Here is a 21,556-nt window from a genome sequence, read left to right as displayed (position 1 = left end):
ATATCCTTCAAAAGGGTGAAACTGCCAAATGTAAACAAATAAAGTTGAGGGCCATTCCGGATGTACGCGGTTGCACTCTACCTAATAAACGCGGTTTCATCTTAAAATCACTTAAAACTTTCCAAAAATTGATAAAATTCAATTGGGCGAAACTGCCTGTTGATGCATTTTCGTTGGAACGTGAAGTTACGCCAATTCAAAATGGGGTTAATTTTCTATTCGTGTGGGACCAATATGGCGTAGTTGAGTTGACCGTGTGTTATAAAACGGCCTAATTAGTGAATACCAATAAGTGCAATGCACATTTTTTTGTTTTGTTGAACAAAAAGTGGTCGATTTATTAAACAGGATTTGATTAGAAGTTCCTAAATTTCAAACGCGTGTTTCTCGTTTCGAGCTAACTGCTAGTTTCGCCCTTCTGAGATGTTACGCTAGAAACTTTTTCAGCAGTCGGCATCTCTGCGAATGGCCATCGCGAAAACCAGACCAAATTTCCATGCGTCATTCAATAACTTTGACTAAGTGCAGCCTAGCTACGCAGCTGCAGATTCCGTAACATGCCGCAGCCCCAGGCATTAGACATCTCACTCACCTCACTCATCGGGTGTGTTGTTTTGTTGATTCTCGTATACGATTGAAAGAAACCAAACTGATCGAATGAACGAAAATCAACGCTCTAACCAGCGATGTCATATATACAGATTTTTCTGTATTATACAGATTTTTCAACGTCAATACAGATAAGATACAGATACAGATTTTTATACAGATTTTTAAACATTGATACAGATTTATACAGATTTTTTAGAAAAAAAAAAATTCTTAATCAATCGTTTATGAACTGGTTTCCATGGAATAATTGAGTTAAATCTTTTTAAACCTTTATCTTTCCAATTGCAGTAGTATACCGCAAATGCTTGCAACAGCACAAATAATTTATCCAGACCTTTAACTTCTACAAGTAAGCTTTTGTGACGACTATAACCATGTACTTCTTATTTATTCTAGGTTCGAAGGAGCTTCAATAGTCTCTTTTTAAACTTAACTTTATAATTTAATTGTTTTAACGGCGAATGAAAGCCCCTCAAACAGAGTACACATATTTTGAATAAAAAAAAACAGTATAAAATCTGTTCTCCTTGGGGTTTGATATCTAAGGTATAAGGAAGGTATTAGCTTAGCTTAGCTTATTTGACTACTCACATCCACTTGAATCATTGAACCCGAAATGCTCTGTTACTATTTTTTTTTTTACAAAAATGATCTTCATAGAAACGGTTTTTCTTCATTAACTGATGTGAGTAAATTAGCCTTTAGTAATAATTTTCATATCCAACAAAAAAAACTAACATTTTATCACTCTAGATCAGGCTCAATTAATGAAATTAATTGTTAACTTTTGAATAATGAATACGTTAAAGTCATTAAAACTGATTACCAAATTGCATATTCAGCAATAAGCTAACATAAAAAACAATAATAGAAGTTTTTGGTGGTTAAAGTTCAAATACAGATAAATACAGATTTTTTCATGAGGCCGATACAGATTTTTAAAAAAACCATCTGACAACCCTGGCTCTAACATGGATTGGAAATTCCGATTGCGCTGTAATGCAACGGATGAGAGAGGATGAAAATAAAAATACAGACGATGGTTATGGAAACGGGAAGCACCGATTACTTTTAGGTGTCTCGAAACGATATGCTTTGTTGATAGGGGTTGGTTATATCGGTTTCTGATAGATCACTTTTTTTCTTGTTCAATTTCTTCCTTCTGAATTGTCTTTTAGCGAACCCAATTTGCTTTGTACTCATCGAATCATGGCTTATGGGAGCTCGTTGAATAAAAGAGTATTACAGTTTTGATTACCTAGCTGTTGTTTCACGATAGTGCGCTTAGTGGAAAACGGCATTTTTTTTAGTAGCAGAGGTAAAACTTAAACTTTCCACTTTCAGTATCAAATGTCTAAATTTATTTAAATAAAGGCCTATATTGTCATCATCTTTCCAGATACAGACACTGCGTTCTAAGATCAATTCCCTTGGAACAGGGAAGATGTTCTAGGCAGAGAAGAGAAGTTTCATTAAATCAACATCTAAAAGGTATTTATTCTTTTTCTTTTAAAGCAATAAAGAGACGTATTACATGTAAATTATTTTACTTCTTGTAGGAGAAAAATACCGACAATTTAAAATAGTTGACAGCGGTGTTGACCTTGGCAGCTCATTGAAAACAATGAACACTTCCGGTCGCTTTCAGTCGGCTAAAAACCTCCAACCAGCTCGATCCTTGCGGACACCTGGTGTTAACCGCAATGGTCCGGGAAATTTTCCGGGTCTCGTAGTGGATGATCAGGGACAAAATCAGCAACACCAGCAGCAGCTTCAATATCGTTATGGCCTCAATGGCAATAATCTGCCTCTGCAGTCGGTTCAGCATCGCATTCAAATCAACGGTAACAATGGGAACAAAAATGAGCACTACAATCGTTACGGCACCAACGGTGGGTTCCGACCCCAATCATCGGGCTCAGGTTCCTACAATGGTTATAACGGCAATCAAAAGGCCGTTGGGCAGCGACGACACGACGTGTTGCGATCCGCAAACAACAGTTTCGGAAGCAATACAAGTTTGGCGAGTAACCGAGGCAGCACCAGTCGTGAGGCCCAGTCCATGGCAACATTCACTTCAACAAACCTACCATCAGTCGGCTCTATTCATGAGGTCTATGTTTCGCATATCGATAATGGACCAAAGCGTTTTTCAGTTCAACTGAAATCCACAGAAAATACTCTTAATCAGATGATGAGTGCATTGGAAAATGTGGCATTACGAAATCTCACTCGGAAACTAACACCTGGTTTGGCGTGCATCGCTCGTTATTCTGAAGATAAGATGTTGTACCGCGCACTCATCATGAAAATCACTGTTGCATCGTGTTTGGTATCTTACGTGGATTATGGTAATACCGAAAAAGTGGATTTCACGGATCTTTATGAAATTCCAGCAGAGTTACTAAAACACGAAGTTTTTTCTGTACGATACACTTTGTCAAATGCTAAAGCTCTCGATGACATCAATGCTGACGTTGATGGCATCTTCGCCTCACTTGTATTGGACAAAACACTCAGTATGAAAATTACAGCACCCGAAGGACCAGCTTTTGCTCCGTATTGTGAGCTTTACGATCAGGATGAGAACATTTTAGAAAAGCTCTTGAAAATAAGCAAGTCCAATCCACTTAAATATCCCTCAGCCATCACGCTTGGCAAAGGATGCTCGTGTATGATTATCATCCGATATATTGAGTCGTGCGGATTGTTCTATGCTCAACCGATTGAATTATCTCAAGAATTTGACCAATTCATGGATCAGTTAGCTTTATTTTGTAGCCAAAGCCCGGCATTGACTGTGCTGAATGTTGGCGACCCCTGTGCCGTCTGTCTGAACGAAGTTGAGTATTACCGGGGGGAAATTGTCAGCGTTTCTGGAAACCATGTGAAAGTACGGTTTGTCGATTATGGGAACACTATGACAGTGCAAAAATCGCAACTAAAGCGCATCTCGAAAGCGTGGGTTGATCCAAAACCACAAGTCGTTTCGTGTTGTTTAGAAGGATTCCAGGTATTTATATATATTTTTAAAATTGAATATATAAATGATTATACCTAGCTGTTTTGTTTTTTAGGGTGACCATAATACGATGTCCACATCTCAACTCGAAATATTGGTTGAAGATCATTGCGGTGAAAGAGTACATCTTAAGATGCACGTTTTAGACTTCGCTAATGAATTAGCAATAGTTAATTTGTTTGACGAGTCAGTTAATCCTACGTTAAATTTTTCCAAACGATTACTAAAACTAAAAAACCCTGCAAAATTCATCAAAGATCAACACAAAACATCCCCTACCTCCAATTCCAATCGACAGCAGCGACATCAGAGTCAAAACAATCAGCCCCAACCAGCAATACCATCAAATAACAATGTAGCACCTGCTATCAACAATCGAAACCCATTCTTCACCAATTCCGTCACCTCGGAAGTTACTAACATTTCGCAAATAACACCTCCACCAATGCCAAATGAAAGTGAGGTGATCGATCTGACGGCTGATGATCAGTGGGCATCTGGTGTGCAACCGATAGGTCATCAAAGTTCTGGATATGAGAAAAATCACACCACTGTTGAAGCAACCGCGACAAACTTGACAAACAACCGAACACCTGCAAATACGACCGCAGAAGGTATTCGTTCTGTTCGGGATAGTCAGCATAATAACAATCGATCGGATGCGCACAGTAGCTTTGGTAGTAACAAAAAAGAGCGCTCCCAACGGACAGACATTCCACTTTTCAGCAAAAACAGGTAAATAAAAAAACCATTTGACGAAGAAAGCAATGAAATGAAAGTTTCTTTTTTAATTTCCCCAGAAATCTAACACCCTACTATGTTGAACATGACGATCGGTGCCCTATTGAAATCAGCAATGATCATTGGGACAAATCTTCCGAACAACCAAAGGCCCTACAAAACGGAAGTGAATCCGGGTTCAAATCACAATCTACTGAAAGGTACGTTATTCTGTTCAGTTGAAAACATATTTCTAGTTTATTAAAACAAAACCCTTGCATCCATAGCTCCAAATTGTCGACCAACAACAATGAACCCAGTGAAGACTATGTAGAATTCGATGCCGGCTATGCAGAGCAATCCATTCCGATGAACACCAAAGTTGAAATCAAACTAACTTCGTGGATTTCTCCTGATGAGTTTTACGTTCGATTGAAGAGTGAAGAAAGCAAATTTAAAGAGATGTCGAAGCAAATCCAAGAATTCTATAGGTACAAAGAGTCGTTTTCCGGTGAAGTTCTACCAGTAGGATCCGTGCTGGTAACGCGCTACCAAAAGGACAATACGTTCTACAGGGCAAAAGTTTTGAAATACAACGAATCACTGAACAAATACAAACTTGAACTGATTGATTGCGGCGTTAAAACTATAGTCACCGGTAACGACCTATGGAAGTTAGAACGACGTTTCAGTAAGCTTCCGAAGCTGGCCGTTCATTGCTTCTTGGCCAACGTCAAATTGAACTGCGATGTGAAAGAGCTCCAAACCAAAATCTTCAAGTACTTTGACCACAAACATCCAATCGAGTGTGTCTTTCTGGAGAATAGCGACGAAAAGTTTGTTTGTGATGTGACAATTGGAGGATCAACCCTCAAAATGATGCTTTTGAAAGATAACTTAATTACCCAAATTTTGACAGGCAAGTTCATTTACTTTAAAAATCAAATCAATGGATGAAATTCTTCAAAAAAAAAGGAATATTTTCTGAAAAATGCACCTTAATTTCGAAATCTACTTGCAGATGTTGATCTTAATCGGCTCAAGGGACAAACTTTGAAACTAAAAGTCATTCAAATAGACGGACTCGATCTGTTCCGTGTGACGATTGCTGGTAGCGAAGCCATTCTCAATTGCCGTCACGTAGAGTATCAAGCATACGCAGCGTCCGTGGTGGAGGATGTGCAATCTCGTTGGCTGGACCAGTACTGCTATGGCCAGGTAGAAGATGTATCGAGTGATGAAAGGTAACTAGTTCATTTATGTATTGGTGGAATCTTCCATATTTTGTTTGTTTGTTTCAGGTTGATACTTACTTTGCTGGTTTCGCCACTATCCACCCAAGTGCCTCCGACAATTGTAGAAATGCCTATTTTGAAGAGCACATTTAATGTATTGATCACCCACGTGCAGGAAGTAAACTGTTTATTCGTTCAAAATTCCAAGTGGGCCTCTGATATTGCCAAATTGCTGGACGATTTGTATGAGTTCTACGAAAGCAACGGAGAAGTGATTACCAATTTACAAATGAATGAATTGTGTGCTTCCAAATCCAGCGACGGAAACTGGTACCGTGCTAAAATTATATCACTGCAAGAAATTGATAATATTGAGGTGCTTTTCGTGGATTACGGTAATTGCGAACGTGTCAAACATGAAGACCTTAAAGTGTTGGAATCTCAGTTCCGCGTTCATAGCGCTTTTGCCCATCGGGTCTATCTTCCGTTAACAAATCTTAATAACGGCGAAGAGGACAAAGTAAAGGTTGAAATTGCTCAAATCACGAGCGGCTATGAGTTAGAGTTGAAAGTACTGGACTACAGAAACGATATCTGGATCGTGGACATAGCTTCAAACGACTACAGTATAGTACAGGTTTTGAAAGATAAACAACTGGTTAAAGATTTAGACCACGAGGAAATTCTCAATCAAAAAACAAATGTGGTACCTGAGAATGGTACCGATTCATTTGCGGAACAGCTGGGAGATGATGGAGAAGATCAAAAACACCAGAGACAAAAGGCTTACGTCAGTCATGTCGACAATCCGAATCAGTTTTTCATTCAAATGGGCACTGATGTCGATGATCTGTATCAACTACAAGAAAATCTACAAATCATAGCTCAAGCTTTGCCTCAACTGAAGGATTTTTCAGTGAACAGACATTGTATTGCTCCGTACTCAGCTGACGAATTGTGGTATCGTGCAAAGATTATCGACAGTCACGATGATCTTATTATTCAATTCGTTGATTACGGCAGTAGCGATGTCATTACAAGCAACAAAAAATTTGATCTCAAGGACGTAAACGATAGTTTGATGAAGTTCAAAATTTACGCCAAGCACTGCTCCCTCATCGTTTCACCAACCGGGGGTAAGAAGAACTGGAATGAAGAGGCCATCAACATGATTCGGGATTTAAGCGAAATTGAAGTTCAATTTTTGGCTGAATCACAAGGAGTACACTACATAAATATGAAAAGCGAAGATCGCGATTTGGCAGACGAATTAATATCTAAAAATTTTGCAATGAAAATGGAATTTGTGCCTTCCGGACAACGCTGCTTCACTAGCCACATTGAATCGATTCGTGAATTTTATCTGCAGCTGGAACGCGACATAACTCCGCTCGATGTTATGGCAGATTACATGGTTCGATTCGCAGAATTCCCTACGGTATCACATCCTAAAGTAGGATCTATTTACTTGGCAGAATATCCTGAAGACAGCCTTTGGTACCGTGTTGAAATATTGGAGATAATAGATACTGGCAAATACGAAGTATTTTTCTTGGATTACGGCAATACTTCCGAGGTAAGCAATGTACGTGAATTGGAGACTTCTATCGCTGAGCTACCCCGACTTTGCACTAAATGTACTCTGAAACTGCCGGAAGGTGTGAAAATGTGGTCACACGAAGCCGAAACAAAGTTCCGAGAAATTTCAGCCATGGGTGAAACCGTTTACACAGCCCAGTTACATTCCCCCGGTACTGTTGCGACGATTGAGCTTTTCTTGGATGGAGTCAACATCAACGAGCAACTGATGGATCTCTGCGAGAAAGGTGCATCCAGTGTGATGAATTCCAGCTTCTATTTGAGCGAAGATAGAACATTGGACGACACCGGTGCTTTGGAAGGTTACGTAATTGTCAGCCATTCGAATTCTCCCGCTGATTTTTACATCCAGTTCGAGAACTCGTTCGATGCGCTTAAAAATATGGAAGAACTGCTCATGAGTAAAGCAACTCAATGTGAACGTATAGCTCATCAAGACATCTATGAAGGAATGTACTGTCTGGCATATTCTGCATCTAAAGTCAAAAATTATCGAGCCCAGGTTATTTCCATCAACGATCGCCAGTACAAGGTGCTATTGATTGACTATGGATTTACATCGATAGCAACCGATTTGCGCAAGATGCCAACGGAAATTGAAAACATTGCGTTGCTTGCTAAAAAATGCTGTCTCGAGAAGTATAATCCGAACGAAAATGTACTGGATGTGGTGATAAAACGTTTTGATGCTCTCGTAGAAGGCGGTCGAAGACAATTTTCATTCGAAATAGTGCGCAACGATTGCGAACCAACGATCATAAGATTGTTTACGGAAGATAATCGTAACGTCAAGGATATCATTGAAACCGAGATCGATAGCGGTTTTGAAAATAGTGACACACAAGCTGTAACTCCAGCAATTGAACTTTCACTAGACACACCGTCCGAACCTGTCAAAACATCCGCCCGTGTTAAACCGAAGCAAGCATTCTTTCGAACAAAGAGCGACTTGGAATTCGAACCATAAGAAACGAAGCTGTGTTAGCCGATAGATATTAAGACAAATACGAACGAACCAAAACAGCAACTATTCTCTCATCAAATATTTATTAATTGCATACACGCAATCGTGGCCTTCCAGAGATAATCTAACTTGGTCATAAGTTCGCATCTCGTTAAATTCTTTTCATTTTTCCATTTGAAACTTTATAAATTGTTAATCTTATATTTACATGCTAGTTAAACAATTGTTGAAATTTCACTTGTTAATCTTTTTTTTTTGCAAGGCAAAATTATCGCACATTTTTTCATCTTTATACGCACTAGTCCAGTTAAAATCTTATGCGCGAAGAAATACAGATGGACGGGCAGCGTCCCACACTGAACCCAGTAACTGAACTGATCTTATGATTTCTAATACACATGTAGAGGACAAAAATAATACATGAAATCGAATTAACTTAAGCATTAAACACTTTTTCCAGTGATATATCTTTATCAAAATTTGGATAATATTTTACTCCACAAAAGAAGATCGCCGTGAACAATAGAACATCATTAAAAGAACATAAAAAGAGATTTACGAATACCTACATATTAAATATGGAAGTAACAAGCAATGCCTTAATCTTATAGAGATAAGCAATATACACAACTATTGAATCAATGGATTTATTTATTATGAAACCAAAAAAGAATAAATGGTAGAATATATTATTTTGTTACAATGAGATATTTTTACTTTGAAACTGAAAGAACGCAAACGTATTTGAACGTCCTGCTCCACGATCTGTAGTTAACTAAGTTAATGTTGAAATTTTAAGGTTTCTTTTTGAAACGGATAAAAATAATTTTACTTATGAAAACACTAACGGAAACATACTGTAGGAAAGAAAAAAAAATCACTTCAGTTCACATTGAAAACAACTGAAGAATAGAATGTTTCCAGATTGCACATTTCTTTGTCAGTGCCCGGCGAATATTCATGGGTCAACAGGGGAACAAATTTTCTTTTAAATTCCATGTTCGCTTGAGTTTGCCGTGTTATGATTATTTGACCGCTGGAATCTTGAACATTCATCAAAGAAATACCCTGGCTTGAACTAGCAACGGGTTCATACTTTTGCATCAAATATACACTGGTAATAAAGTTTGAACTTCCGTTTGCCTTTGCCGAGTATTCGCTGGATACGCGATTCAACAGCTCATACTCCTTTTCGCTGTAACGTCTGCAATACAAAGAAATTTATCTTAATATATGAACAGTACAGAAGCTATATAAACAATGTATTTCTTACACCTGCACTTTGTGTTGTTCGAACACGTGTAATGCTAGCTCGCCATCTTCTGGTCTTTTAAAGATAAACGCTCCGACAAAGTACCTTTTAAAACGTTCTCCGCCGTTATCATCGCCGTCAGATTGCAGCAGTTGACGGCGGTGTTGCGGATTGTTGTTCAAATCGTGTCCAACCAGCGGTGAGCAAGTGTTGTGCGTTCTATTGTGACCTTGTACACGATGACCTGACCAATTTATCGTCGAAAGCGGTGTTGAGGAATTAGAAATTCCTAGCAAACGCAAACGTCGTCGTCGCTGTTCATAGGTGGTTGCTGTAGCCGGATTACTTGAAAGACGTTGATGACGAATTAAAGTCATTGCAGCAGAAATATAAATTGAATAACAACAAAAAAACAACGTGATTTGTATCATATCCATATCGTCGTCCTCACTCGATCTTTATACCACTTTTATACTGTGCAAGTAACGTTTTCATCAATAGAGCATGCGTTTACTTCATGATGCAGTTGTGATCAGGACTATTCCAACAAAAATAAAATTAGATAGATAGGTAGATTTTGTTTTAGTACTGCAAAACTGCAACAAAAACTTCGTGTACCCGTCCCCAGATGTCGTTAAGTAACAATATAGTTTTATTGGAGTTTGTTGTTCTTAATCAAAAAAAATATATGATAAACCATGTATACCAATATTCTCTATACATACACCTTCTTTCAATATTCCTTTTGAAATACTACAATTTTCATACCCATTATTGGTTGACTGAAAATAGATTTGGTTTTGGATGCTTTTGTCATTAGTATAAAGTGCTATTTTCTGAGCATGTAGAAAAAAAAGGAAAAAATTGACCGATAGGCCGATAACGACATCTAGTGGCCCTTAGCTGAGTTGAAAAAGAAAATGGCGCTGAATCATTTGAAATCACTGTTGGTTCTTACTCAAACTTGGAGCTCCAACCTGAACTCTGGTTCTCTCACAGAGCAAATAAAAACCCATAAAACTTTAAAAGCTTTTAGGGTTCTTAGGACATTCTCCACCATTCTCTCTCTCTCTTCAAAAATAGTTGTTTTATTTTTTTTAGAAGTTTTAGGCGTGTGTCTGATGTTTTTTATTTAATACGGAATCTGTGACCAGTGTATCTCTTTCTGTTATATTGAGACATTTATGGGTGAGAATAAGATACACTGATAATACCGATCAAAATGTGGCATCGTCACTGACGACCACTTTACTTGAAAATCGATCAAAAATCGATATTTTATATTTAAATAACTAATATTTTGGCAACACTTTTCGAGTCCAAAACTGACAGTGTCAAGTGGAAAAGGTGCGTGCGGTTTTCTTGACTTTCGCATATCACAAAATTTGCAGAGAAAATTTCGCTCCCAAAGACTTGAATATTTTGTAAACCATCGCGATAAGCCAAACAATTATATCGAGTTAATCCTGGTAATGTATTTAAACTGAAGCATCAAAGGTTTCCTTGACGTGCTACTGTTTCCGAAATACATCGTAGTTGTTTGCGTTACGAATTCACTGATTGTCGATGCAGCAAGGCCATTCATCCCACCAGCTTTTCATAGATAAAAATTGGGTCACTCGAAGTGATTGAAAAGTTCCAAAAAGCTAAATATCCCCGAAGGTTTCATCAATGTAGCGTGCAGTTTTCTTGCTTTTCCTGTAAGAAATTCATTTCTGAAATAAAGCCATGAGCCACCGGGGTAGCGAAAGAATTTCTCCATGGAATAATCGCAATTCACGCAACAGCAGTACTGGGAACGATAGTGCAGGCAATAGCTACAATAGAGACCGTGGCAGTTGGTCTGGAGGAGGAAGATATGGCGGTGGCGAACAGTGGCATGGGAGTGGAAACGCCAACCGAGATACCAGCAATAGGAGAAATTTCCGGGGAGGTTATGCTTCCCGAAACGATCGACGCAATTTCGATGACAGACGGAATGCACCATATCGATGGTCCGGCAGCAATACCGGAAATGATGGTCACTATTCCTCTCATTCGAAACATCACACAAGCAATCGAAATACCGGCACCGGCAGCAGCAATAACAGCAACAACAATAACTGGCGCCAAAGAAATAGTTCCAGTAGCCATCGAAAATTGGATGGTTCCCAGTTCCAAAATGAAACGTCTGTGCCATTGGGGAGTCCTAGGCCGGCCTTGGAGATGGATTTGATGCACCAGCTGCCTCCTGTGTCCGCGATTGATTTCGATGAACCTTTGCTCCAATCAGTGGAAACAACCAGCAGCCAGGAGAGTAAACAACCGATCGAGGGCAGTAAAACTGGTGCAGGTTCCGAGAGGTAAGTGTACATGTGTTGTACGATAGAAGTTTTGTTTTGTCTAAAGCATGATTTTTTCTCTTTTAACAGTGCTGATTGGACGCCAAATAGTCTCACAAGCGGGGGGTTTCAGGGATTTCCAGACGTGGAGCAAACTAAAGCTTTTGAGGACGAACGGAATGATTCTCGGGTAAGTTTAATCGCTCAAGCATTCTTTTCTATTAGCCAACATGTGTAGACTTGTATTTTCATTAGATAAATTGTTAGAAAAATAATGTAAGTATGGATTTTTCATTTTTTTTAATTACAGCCGGAGAGTAAAACGGAAATGTCCCCTCAGGAGACGGAATTGATCAAACTGATTGAAGATGAGGCGTTGAAAATGATTGGTGATACTGAGCAACCATCCTGTTCTGTTTCTGCTGAGCCAAACAGTGGTAGTAATTTGGCCAACAGTCAACAACGCCAGGCGACAATCGAGCGCAGTGCCGAACAAATCACCAGAAAGCTCATCAATCAATTGACCACGATGAACAAATATAGTTTAAAGCAAATGATCAACAACCCAGACAGCAAATATGAAACTGCCCTGAAAACTCACGCCCGTCAAAAGCTGCGAGCCGAAGTTCGACGACAGCTTCGTAACTTCAGTCAAAACGAGAGCACTACACCGGCGAAGGCTGCAGCGGATGGGGTGCTAGAACCGGACGAATGTGTCGATTCGGATAAAATTCCTGAAGCTCTACTAGAGCAAATCGGAAAAGTTTTAGATTTGAACTTGCTTGATTTGAATGTTGGCACTGAAGAGCCATCTGCTTCTGCGGTTGCTGAGGAACCACTTGCTGTTTCAGGTGCTGGTGGAGCCGCTGTTGAAGAAGATGATTGTTCAGCTGAAGTTTTGGATAAGAACCTCCGACTTACCGATGATGATGGGCAGCTGAATTTAAATCCGGAAGACTTATTTGCCCGGGCAGAGCAACTGCTAATGAATGGTGTAGACGAAAGAAAGTCAATACTAACATCTCATTCTCCAACGGAGGATGTGTTACGTAAAGAAGTTTTTGATTCATTCGTTAACGAACTTGATGAGCTGGAAAAACAAGATCAACTAGGAGAAAAGGAAGAAGGAGAACTAAGTGAACCGGAAGCGGAATCTCAAGCTAAAACTTTTCCATGTTTTTTGCGAATTAGTACAGTGGAAGAATTGAATAAAAAAGTTGACGATTTTGGAACAAATGCGAATGAACAAGTAGTGGATGTTTTTGAAACCGATCGAAAAGAAGGTAATAACTCATCGCCACCTGAGGAAACTTTGAAACCTTCAAATGAACCTTTGGTACTGCCTACGTACCAAGTTTCGTTAGAAAAGGAACTTGTTTCAAACGTGGAACAACACCAACCAGTGATAATCAAACAATCTACTTCGTCTGAGATTCTGCTGACTGACAAACCAAGGCCTCAAACACATTTGGACGAAATCCACAATGTTGAAATCAATACTTCAACTCATACTTCAGAAACTACGAGTATTGAAGAGTGTCGTTATGTGGAAACAAACGCTGTTGCTAAAGAAATCCCCCTAAAAGATAAAGTTGCTGGGGAAGCTGAACGATCGATAAAAGACTGTTCTTCAGCGGCAATTTCTAGTGAAACCCAATTGGAAATCCTACCGAACAAAGCAGAAGAAACAGCTCGCGAAAAAATGTGTCAAAATGAAGGTGCTCAAGTTGAAGGCAAGCCAATTCGCGCTCCAACCCATCCGGAGCTGGCTACCCGTAAATCTAAAGGTTCTAAATCTTATAAGCCCAATCTAGTTCTCCACGACCACACAAAGAATGATAAGAAATCATCAAGAAAGTCCTCGCCTATGCGATCTTCCGATCAAGAAACATCAAAATCGATCAAAAATCATTCACCATCCAAAGATAAGAGCCATCGATCTCGAGATTCAAGCGCTAAAGATGCAGCCTGCAATAAAAACGAGAGCAACAATTGTTTCCCAACTATTGATGGTAATACGACTTCAACAACAAGCAGTGATAGCTCTCTTAAAACAACCCCCTCAAATGAATCAGTCAAAATCCCAACTTCAACTAATACTTTTTCCACCACTGTTACGCCGTTGAAAAACGAGCCAGATCACACCAGTTCTCGATCGACCCGGGCGAGGACTCCCGGACCGCCAACTGTTACAGGACAGGTGCTGAGACGACAAAATGATACACCAGAATCGGTTGTTGCTAGCTCGACCGCATCTGAAAAGAAGAAAAAGAAAAAGAAGAAACGCCATACGCCTGAACTTGAAATGATGGTTTTGGAATGTGATCTGCGGGTGTCCCGTCCGGCTGTAAGTGCCACTCCACCGCCAGTCCAATCACGGTAAGTAGTTTCAACATTTCAAGCACCTTTGTGTAAAAAATAGCTTAGCGTGCCCTCAAAAGTTCTAAATACGAAACATGTGTATTCGATAAAGCACGACATGTACTTGATTTAAAATGAGAAAGATTAAAAAAAAAATTATTGATTTTTCCTCACAGTGACATTACCCCGAATCGTAGCAGCTCAAAGAAGGCGGCCGAACCGGAAAACGAAAGCACTAGCAGTAGCAACAAACAATCATTGGCCCGTGAAACCCGTTCAAAATCGGTAGATCCAAAATCGTACGGCGGACGCAGTAGCAGTGAATCTAAACGCGACAAAAAAGACAAAGAAAAGGACCGCCATCACGGCCACAGATCCAAATCGGACAAAGAATCGTCATCAAAGAGAGAAACGAACAAAGAAGATACCAAGGAAACGGAGCAGGAAGCTGGTCCGAAGACGATAAACAGCTCCAGTGATAAAGAATCTATTCCGGAAGAGGTGAGAAAAGAAGGACCATCAATCGATGGTGATGACCAAGAAGTGCCATTGAAAGGTTCGAGAACAGAACGCGAAAAAGGCTCGAAATTATCGATGAATTCTTGGAAGCATCAAAGTAGTGTGATGAAAGAGTCTTCAGTAAAAGGAAAGGACAAAGAAAAGGAAAAAAATACTTCCAGAGAAAAGGAGAAAGATTCTCTAAAAGAAAAGGAGAAAGATGGCCATAAAGAAAAAGAGAAAGATACTATCAAAGAAAAAGAAAAAGATGATGCTAGACAAAAGGTGAATGATAATGCTACAGGAAAAGAGAAAGACTTGATAGAACAAAAAGAAACTACGGACGAGAATAATAAAGAAGTAGTCAAAGAAAAAGACCCCAAAGAATTTTTAAAAAAGGATGTCACAAAAGGAAAGGAAAGCGTAAAAGAGAGTGAGGAAGCTGTAGTTAAAGAAAAAGAAACTAAAGCAAACACGAAACAAAAGGAAAACAAATTAAGCTCAAAGAAGAAAGGGCCAAATCCATCTTTTAAAAAAACCGATTCAATTGATGCTGGAATATCCAAGGATAAGAACAAACCAACAAATTCTATAGCAGAAATTACAGAAGAAAATACAGTGAAGGATAAGCCATTGTTAGAAGTAGAAGTGGAACAACCACGAAAACGGAAAAAAAGTTTACTCCGGGGACCTAACTTGAAGAAAGGAAAAAGAGAAACTTTAACTCCGGAGAGTACCCTAGAAACCACTCAAAAAGAAAAGGACGAAAGTGTGGCAAAAATAGATTCCAAGTGTAATGAATCTGTGGTTCCAAGTTGCCCGAAACCGGAAATTTCAACAGCTTCAATGATTTTTGTAGATCAAACGGTCAACGAAAATACGAGAAACGCATCTCCTCGACCGTGGAAGTCACCGGGTGAGAAGAAATTGATTCCTGGTGAGCCATCCGCCTTACCTACCATGCGATTGATGACTCCTCCTAGAGTTGAGCGAGTGCCGGTCAGTGTGCCTTCAATGCCATCGCCAGATGTTCCTAGGCAACAAAACATTATTCATCAAAACCACAATCAAATTCAAGACGCGCTGTCTAGAATAACAATTCCTGCAGTTCAACCGATCCAATCACCGGTGAGCAATTTCGGTCATGCCATGGCGCTTCTGAATCAAATGCAAGAAATAGATAACAAAATGAGCGATCTTCAGCGTCGTAAAATGCAAATAGACAGCGAAATGATGAGGCTCAACTCTGAAAAGTTTCAAATTGATCAAAATTCAATGCAGCTTCAAAATAATCGGTTCATGTTACTAAATGCTCTCAGGGCAGCTTTAGTCGATTGTGAGAGGAACACTTTAGCTGTCATGCACAATACTGCCCAAACATCAAACAGGAGCAATTCAACATGTAATGAACAGTCTCAAGAAGAATCAGATCAGGCACCAAAACCCAAACGACGAAAAGGAAGCGTAGAACCAACACCTTTTTTAATACAATCCCCCCCTGCATCTGCTACAGAACTATCAGAGACGGAAGAACAATACACTTCATCTAATACACCCGGTGGTGGAAGCGAGAGGACAATCCGTCGTATCACAAAAATCGGGAGCAATTCTCAGATTATGCAACTATTCCAACGTCGTCGTATGATTTCTGAAAAATCTGTCGAAGAGTGTCCTCCTGAAGATAATTTGGCGTCTTCCGATGGTACCAACAAACAAGCTGTGAAATCACCTGCACCAAAGCGCAGACGCACTCGGACTACAACGGTAGCCGAACTTGAGCTATCACAACCCCTAGTGCCGCCACTTAGTGGAAGGCTTCGAAGTGACTCAACCAAATCTATAGATTCTAGCAAATCGGTTGAACTTGTAGAACCAGTGAACCTACCCATATCGTCACCAAGTCACTCGAGTAATAATGCTGCTGTCAACGCACCTATCCGCAAGGACGAGGAAGTGCTTTTGACAAGTCTCAGCGGTAGTCGGTTGACGCGGCCTTTCCGAGTTGTTGTTAGCAAACTCAAAGTTGGCCGAAAAACCTGATACGAAACTGCGATTACCGGTCGTCGCCCAATGGTTTATACCATTGGCAGACTCAGATCCAAGCGGAAGTCTTTCGTATAGCTACTGATTATTTTCGCGCAAACCTAAGCTGAGCTTGATCTTGTTTATTATAATATCTACTAAACATTTTTAAAACACTATCTGCCAATTCGAAATGTATTGGTAAAATTATGTTTAAGTTAAAGAAATTTGTTTCCTTCGTTGTTATGAACTTACAGAAATACAGGAATATTGCGTAGACGGATCGCGGTCAGCAAACAAAAAAAAATAGGAGAAACACGCGATGAATGTTGGTTCCTCCCTTATAATTAGTTTTTCACAATGTAAATACACCTTTATATTTAAATTGTAACATTCAATTTGAAAAAAAACCATAACACTGGACATTTGTAACAAGCTGTAGAAACATACTATGTACGCAGTAAGTTATATTCTTCTTTATTACTACTACAAAGAGAGATCCTTGGTTTTGTTATTCCGGCATCTTCTTTAAGAGTACCGATTCCATGAAAAAACCAGAAGATGAATCAAGAGATTTGTTTTTGTAAATGGTAATCTACAAATTTAAAACAAATATAATAATCATACTTCTAGAGAGTGAATGTTAGTAAGTGACTTTTATTGTCTTTTCGAATAGTTAATGAATATCACAGCTCTTTCAAGTAATCCTTATTGTAATTTTGTTTTCGAAGGAACTAATCAAAACGGCTTCGCGAATAATCCGCTGTTTAGGTGGCTTTTGACACCTAAGAGAGGAAACGTCGCTAAGTCCAATGCTTGAAACGATATGTCACTAGGTTATCCAGCTCGGTCTATGTGCGGCATTCTAGCGTAAGTCCCATCGAGGCGTCACTTTGTAAAATATTTTAACAAACTGGTGAAATGAAACGGGCAACTTTTTTTTATTAGAATATGTTTATTGGGTTTAAGTAAATAGCTCGCGAAGCTGACGCTTGAAATGAAAACTAGATGATAGTTTAAAGAAGAAATTTATAGTTTAGAGTAGGCAGCTTAGAATAGTAAGCGATCATGAGACGTTAGTTAGACCATCATGCACTGCATTCTACCCACTTCGGCTGAATATGGACAGAATGCAATACAGGATGATGAACTAACCCCTCATGACAGCAGTTGAAGGAAGGACAAGGGCGGGTTCGAAAATGGCCTCACAAACTCCTCAAGCATCTATATACGTTTGTCGGTCGCATTAAAATATATCCTATTAGGTACTGGGGCTTATTCTTCGAGGCAAGTGAGGTGAAGTGATTGCGTTTTTCAGAGTCACCTTATTCTTGTAGGCGAATGCCGTGACTCAAAGTCACTTTAGGTGACTTGAACGAACATGCATGAACTCTTACCGTATTCTCGGAGGCCAACAGCGTGACTCAAGTCGGTGGCAAGTGACTTTTGTCTCACCGGAGACATTTGCGATATTCTTAGTAACGAACCAGATAAAGAAAAAGCCCTCTTACGTTTCATAAAAAAGTGTTGATTAGTGGAACAAAATTTAATAGACTTAAGAACTAGTTTGTATAATCCTTTTTCGGACACGAATGCCAAAAGTTGGTAAAGTGTCTTTAAAAAAATAAATAATAATAATTAAACAAATTATACTGACAAACAACTACACAGTTTAAACAGAAAACAAACAAGCCCATTCCAGGCGGATTGTAAATTTAAAAAAACTTTTTTGATTAGAAAAATTAAATTTCTAAACAACTTGGACTAAGACACGTTATTGCAATAACGTGTTTGTTTGGCATTTTCTTTTCATTGAAGCTGAAGGTACAAACTACTGCTAGGAGAAGCCACAATTTGAATTTATTGGGGAGCATAAATTACCTTAGCATTAAAATAAAAACATTACAATTGTAATTTTACGGAAAACGAACTATTCGACTCAACCCCTATGTTCCAGGAACACTTTGAAAAAGCTTTGCTCCTCCTCTGGGATGATATTTTTACTCATGGCATTCTTGAGGGCATGCCGACAGCCTTGAATATTGTAGCCCGGTTTGAAGGATTTTTCTTCGGACTTCAGTAATCCCAGCTGAATCAACAGGAAGTTCCTCAGGCTTTTAAGGCGATTGTTGTTTTTGGCATACTCATATACATCGGCAAAAAGTGCTTCTGTAACGACTAGTGCTTCCGCATTTTTATCTGATATCTCGGACAATTTAAGTATGGTAAAGGCTAAATACACCAGGTAGTCTTCGCCCGAAAGTGTTTTCAGGTATTCTCGGAATGCTGCCGTTTTGTCGGTTTCGCCCAGTGCATCGAACATAGTTTCCGATGGAAAATCCGTTTGACAGTAGGATTCAACGGTATTTGGTAAAGTTTGATCCAAATCAATTGTGCAATTTGATAGTAAAGGTCTTTCGATTTTTGGTTCAGCAGTTGCCTTCTGGATATTACGAATTTCGTTAGCTTCAGCTTCGTCAGATTCTTCGCCATCCGATTCTGCCTTGTCGTCTGTTTCTTCATCTTCTTCATCCTCCTCTTCTTCTTCTTCTTCAACTTCCTCCTCGTCGTTATATTCATCGTCTTCGTCTTCTTCTTCACCTTCAGAATCGTCCTCCTCTAAAGATCCCAAAGCATCCAGTCTACCATACTCATTTAAGGTGAACTTCAACTGCTCCCGGCAGTCGTATCCAAACTGATTTCCGTCCAGAGTTAGACTTTTTAAATTATTCTTATTGTAAGTAGCCCCAGCAATGGCAAACGCACCTTCAGGACCAATTTCATTGAACCCTAAGTTTAAAATCTCAATAGCTGTATGCGCTTCCTGCAGAGCTTCTCCGAGATAGATGGCTCCCTTTGTTTTCAACAAACAGTCTCCGAAATTGATTTCCTTTAGGTTTTGCATATCGTAGATGGCTTCGGCAACGGCCTGCGCCCCACGAGGCCCGATAGTGTTGTCGTTCAGGTTCAGGATGCGCAGATTAGTGTTCTGTTTGAAAGCTTCCGACAGGGCCGTAATGCCCGGATGATAGATTCCGTTTTGGGGCATTTCTATGTGCTCCAGCGATTTGAGTGTCCCGAAAACGTTGGCTAAAGCTTTGGCACCGTCGTTTTCCAAACGGTTTCGCCCAGCAATGAACAACTTCAGAGCTAATGGTTTCCCTTTTTCTTTGCTAGCAGCGTGGCACGCTAGAAGGGCTCGGGATAACATCTTTCCACCTTCGATGCCAAGTCCGCAATTGTTCAGTTTTAATTCCTACAATTAAAGCAACCGCAAATTGAATTACATTTTCTAAAAAGGAGAATGCTTTGGAATGTGTGCATTAATACATTGCATTAGAAAGTTTTATGATTTTGATCTGCCTACATTCGCATGAGGTAGGTATATGCTGTTTGAATTTATTTGGGAATGAAGTTCTCTCAATGTTAATTGAATTTTTCTAACGATACCACCCTGTGGGAATAGATCAATTTGATTAAAAGCAGTAACAGTGCCAGTATGAAGACACCGATTGGACTCAAGGAATGTTCGAATATTCCTCGGATCTGACTGTTATTTCTCAAATGATTTTGGTTAAAATTAGCTGAAAAAATGTACACAAAAGTAGGACTTCTAACCTGCAGCGTGTAGCAAACGGGACTCTGGAGCAGATCGACCAACCCGGTCATCCCGTTCGGGCCCAACGCATTGTCCGAACAGTCGAGTACTGTCAGCTGGGCTCCGGCTACCACCATTCCGTCCCCCATAGCACGCAGTGCTGGTGGAATTTCCGTCTTCATCCGCCCGGTGAACAAATCCTTCCATAGTGCTTCCTTCAATTCCGGGCGTTTTTCCAGCGCCTTACCGATACCCTTGGCGGCTTCCACGCCCAACGTGTTACCTTCTAGATTTAAAAACTGCAGACTGGCGCACGCATCGATGGCTTCAATCAATTCCTTGGCTGAAAAATTAGGACCAAAGAAATAACGTTGTAGATTCGTTCCCGCTAAAACAGAGAAAAGTGCAGGTGTTACTTACCGGCTGCTTCCGTTTCCCATTTGAGGGCTTTTCCCAGGAAACTAACACCGGAAAGTGCAGGTGGCTCATTCAGAGCTGTTGATATGGCATTCAAATCGAAATTGGACATTGTCACGGATTGTTACACTGTGTCTTGATCAGGATTTAATTGAAACAAATTTTCAACTTGAAATAAAGTTTTTTCCCCGTTGAAACTCGCTGTGTGAGGTTATGTCGAGTATTTTGAGTTTTGTCAGTTGTTTGTTGATCGCGCTTTTGTTTGCCACAGACAGTGCTGCCGTTAATAAATTAATTGAGATTCATGCTCTGCAGGCTTCTTAATAAAATTGCAAATTTAAACCTGATAAATCTTTACAAAATCTGTTTTGCTTAAAATATAATACTTCTAACAATAATAAAAAACTGAATTTCCCAGAGCATTTTTAAGGATTATCAGCGAAGGCATAAAAATAGGATTTGAAAATACTTTTCTGATTTCAGAAGCGTTTTTCTCGGTTCGGTGTTTTTGTTTTATATATGTATGTATTTCATATTTCATTCAATACGTGTAATGAAAGCTCACGCAGTCCAATTTAGTGCGCTGCGATTAATATTTATTTCTTTTTTTGTGCGAATCTTTTTTCAACACAGTAGCAATACGGAATAGTCCTATTTGACGCTGTTAATTAATTTGATATTTATCATAAAGCTGGTTGTTACCCTAACACGATTCAGTTTTGGCAAATACCTCTTCCAATACCAGTACAAAAGAACTGAGAATTTTTAAGGTTATTTTGCCGTCCCATCTGTATACACCCAAGCAAGTGTGCGTGAAAAATGTCAATAACAATTGAGGCGCTTAGGATCAGAGGGATGCAAGTGCCTAAATGATGATTTCGAGAAAACGGGCCTCAAAGTTTTTTTTCTAAATCAAAATTATCGAATCAATTTTT

The 21,556-nt window shown here is 39.5% G+C and overlaps 3 protein-coding genes across 3 annotated transcripts; 1 reads left to right on the top strand and 2 right to left on the bottom strand.

Annotated features, from left to right (window-relative positions):
• The first annotated feature begins 1,760 nt into the window (after window positions 1-1,760).
• On the top strand, window positions 1,761-17,252 carry LOC129760461 (uncharacterized). Its single transcript, XM_055758102.1, is given in 11 exon segments — window positions 1,761-1,930; window positions 2,012-2,103; window positions 2,172-3,625; window positions 3,690-4,369; window positions 4,435-5,273; window positions 5,376-5,598; window positions 5,656-8,150; window positions 11,131-11,746; window positions 11,816-11,915; window positions 12,036-14,104; window positions 14,263-17,252. Coding segments are annotated over 9 exon segments (10,773 nt in total). The 5' UTR covers window positions 1,761-1,930; window positions 2,012-2,103; window positions 2,172-2,236; the 3' UTR covers window positions 16,625-17,252.
• On the bottom strand, window positions 8,786-9,947 carry LOC129760459 (uncharacterized). Its single transcript, XM_055758101.1, has 2 exons — window positions 9,426-9,947; window positions 8,786-9,356 (listed from the first exon to the last, which is right to left on the bottom strand). Exons 1-2 carry the CDS (start codon window positions 9,839-9,841, stop codon window positions 9,035-9,037), a joined length of 738 nt encoding a protein of 245 aa, XP_055614076.1. The 5' UTR covers window positions 9,842-9,947; the 3' UTR covers window positions 8,786-9,034.
• Window positions 17,253-18,459: 1,207 nt separating the features above from the next.
• Window positions 18,460-20,868, bottom strand: LOC129760462 (ran GTPase-activating protein). Its single transcript, XM_055758103.1, has 3 exons — window positions 20,625-20,868; window positions 20,225-20,547; window positions 18,460-19,862 (listed from the first exon to the last, which is right to left on the bottom strand). Exons 1-3 carry the CDS (start codon window positions 20,731-20,733, stop codon window positions 18,546-18,548), a joined length of 1,749 nt encoding a protein of 582 aa, XP_055614078.1. The 5' UTR covers window positions 20,734-20,868; the 3' UTR covers window positions 18,460-18,545.
• Between the last annotated feature and the right edge of the window lie 688 nt (window positions 20,869-21,556).

Source organism: Uranotaenia lowii, unplaced genomic scaffold, assembly GCF_029784155.1.
Source record: "Uranotaenia lowii strain MFRU-FL unplaced genomic scaffold, ASM2978415v1 HiC_scaffold_614, whole genome shotgun sequence".
Lineage (NCBI taxonomy): Eukaryota > Metazoa > Arthropoda > Insecta > Diptera > Culicidae > Uranotaenia > Uranotaenia lowii.
This window is presented reverse-complemented; position numbering and strand designations above follow the sequence as displayed.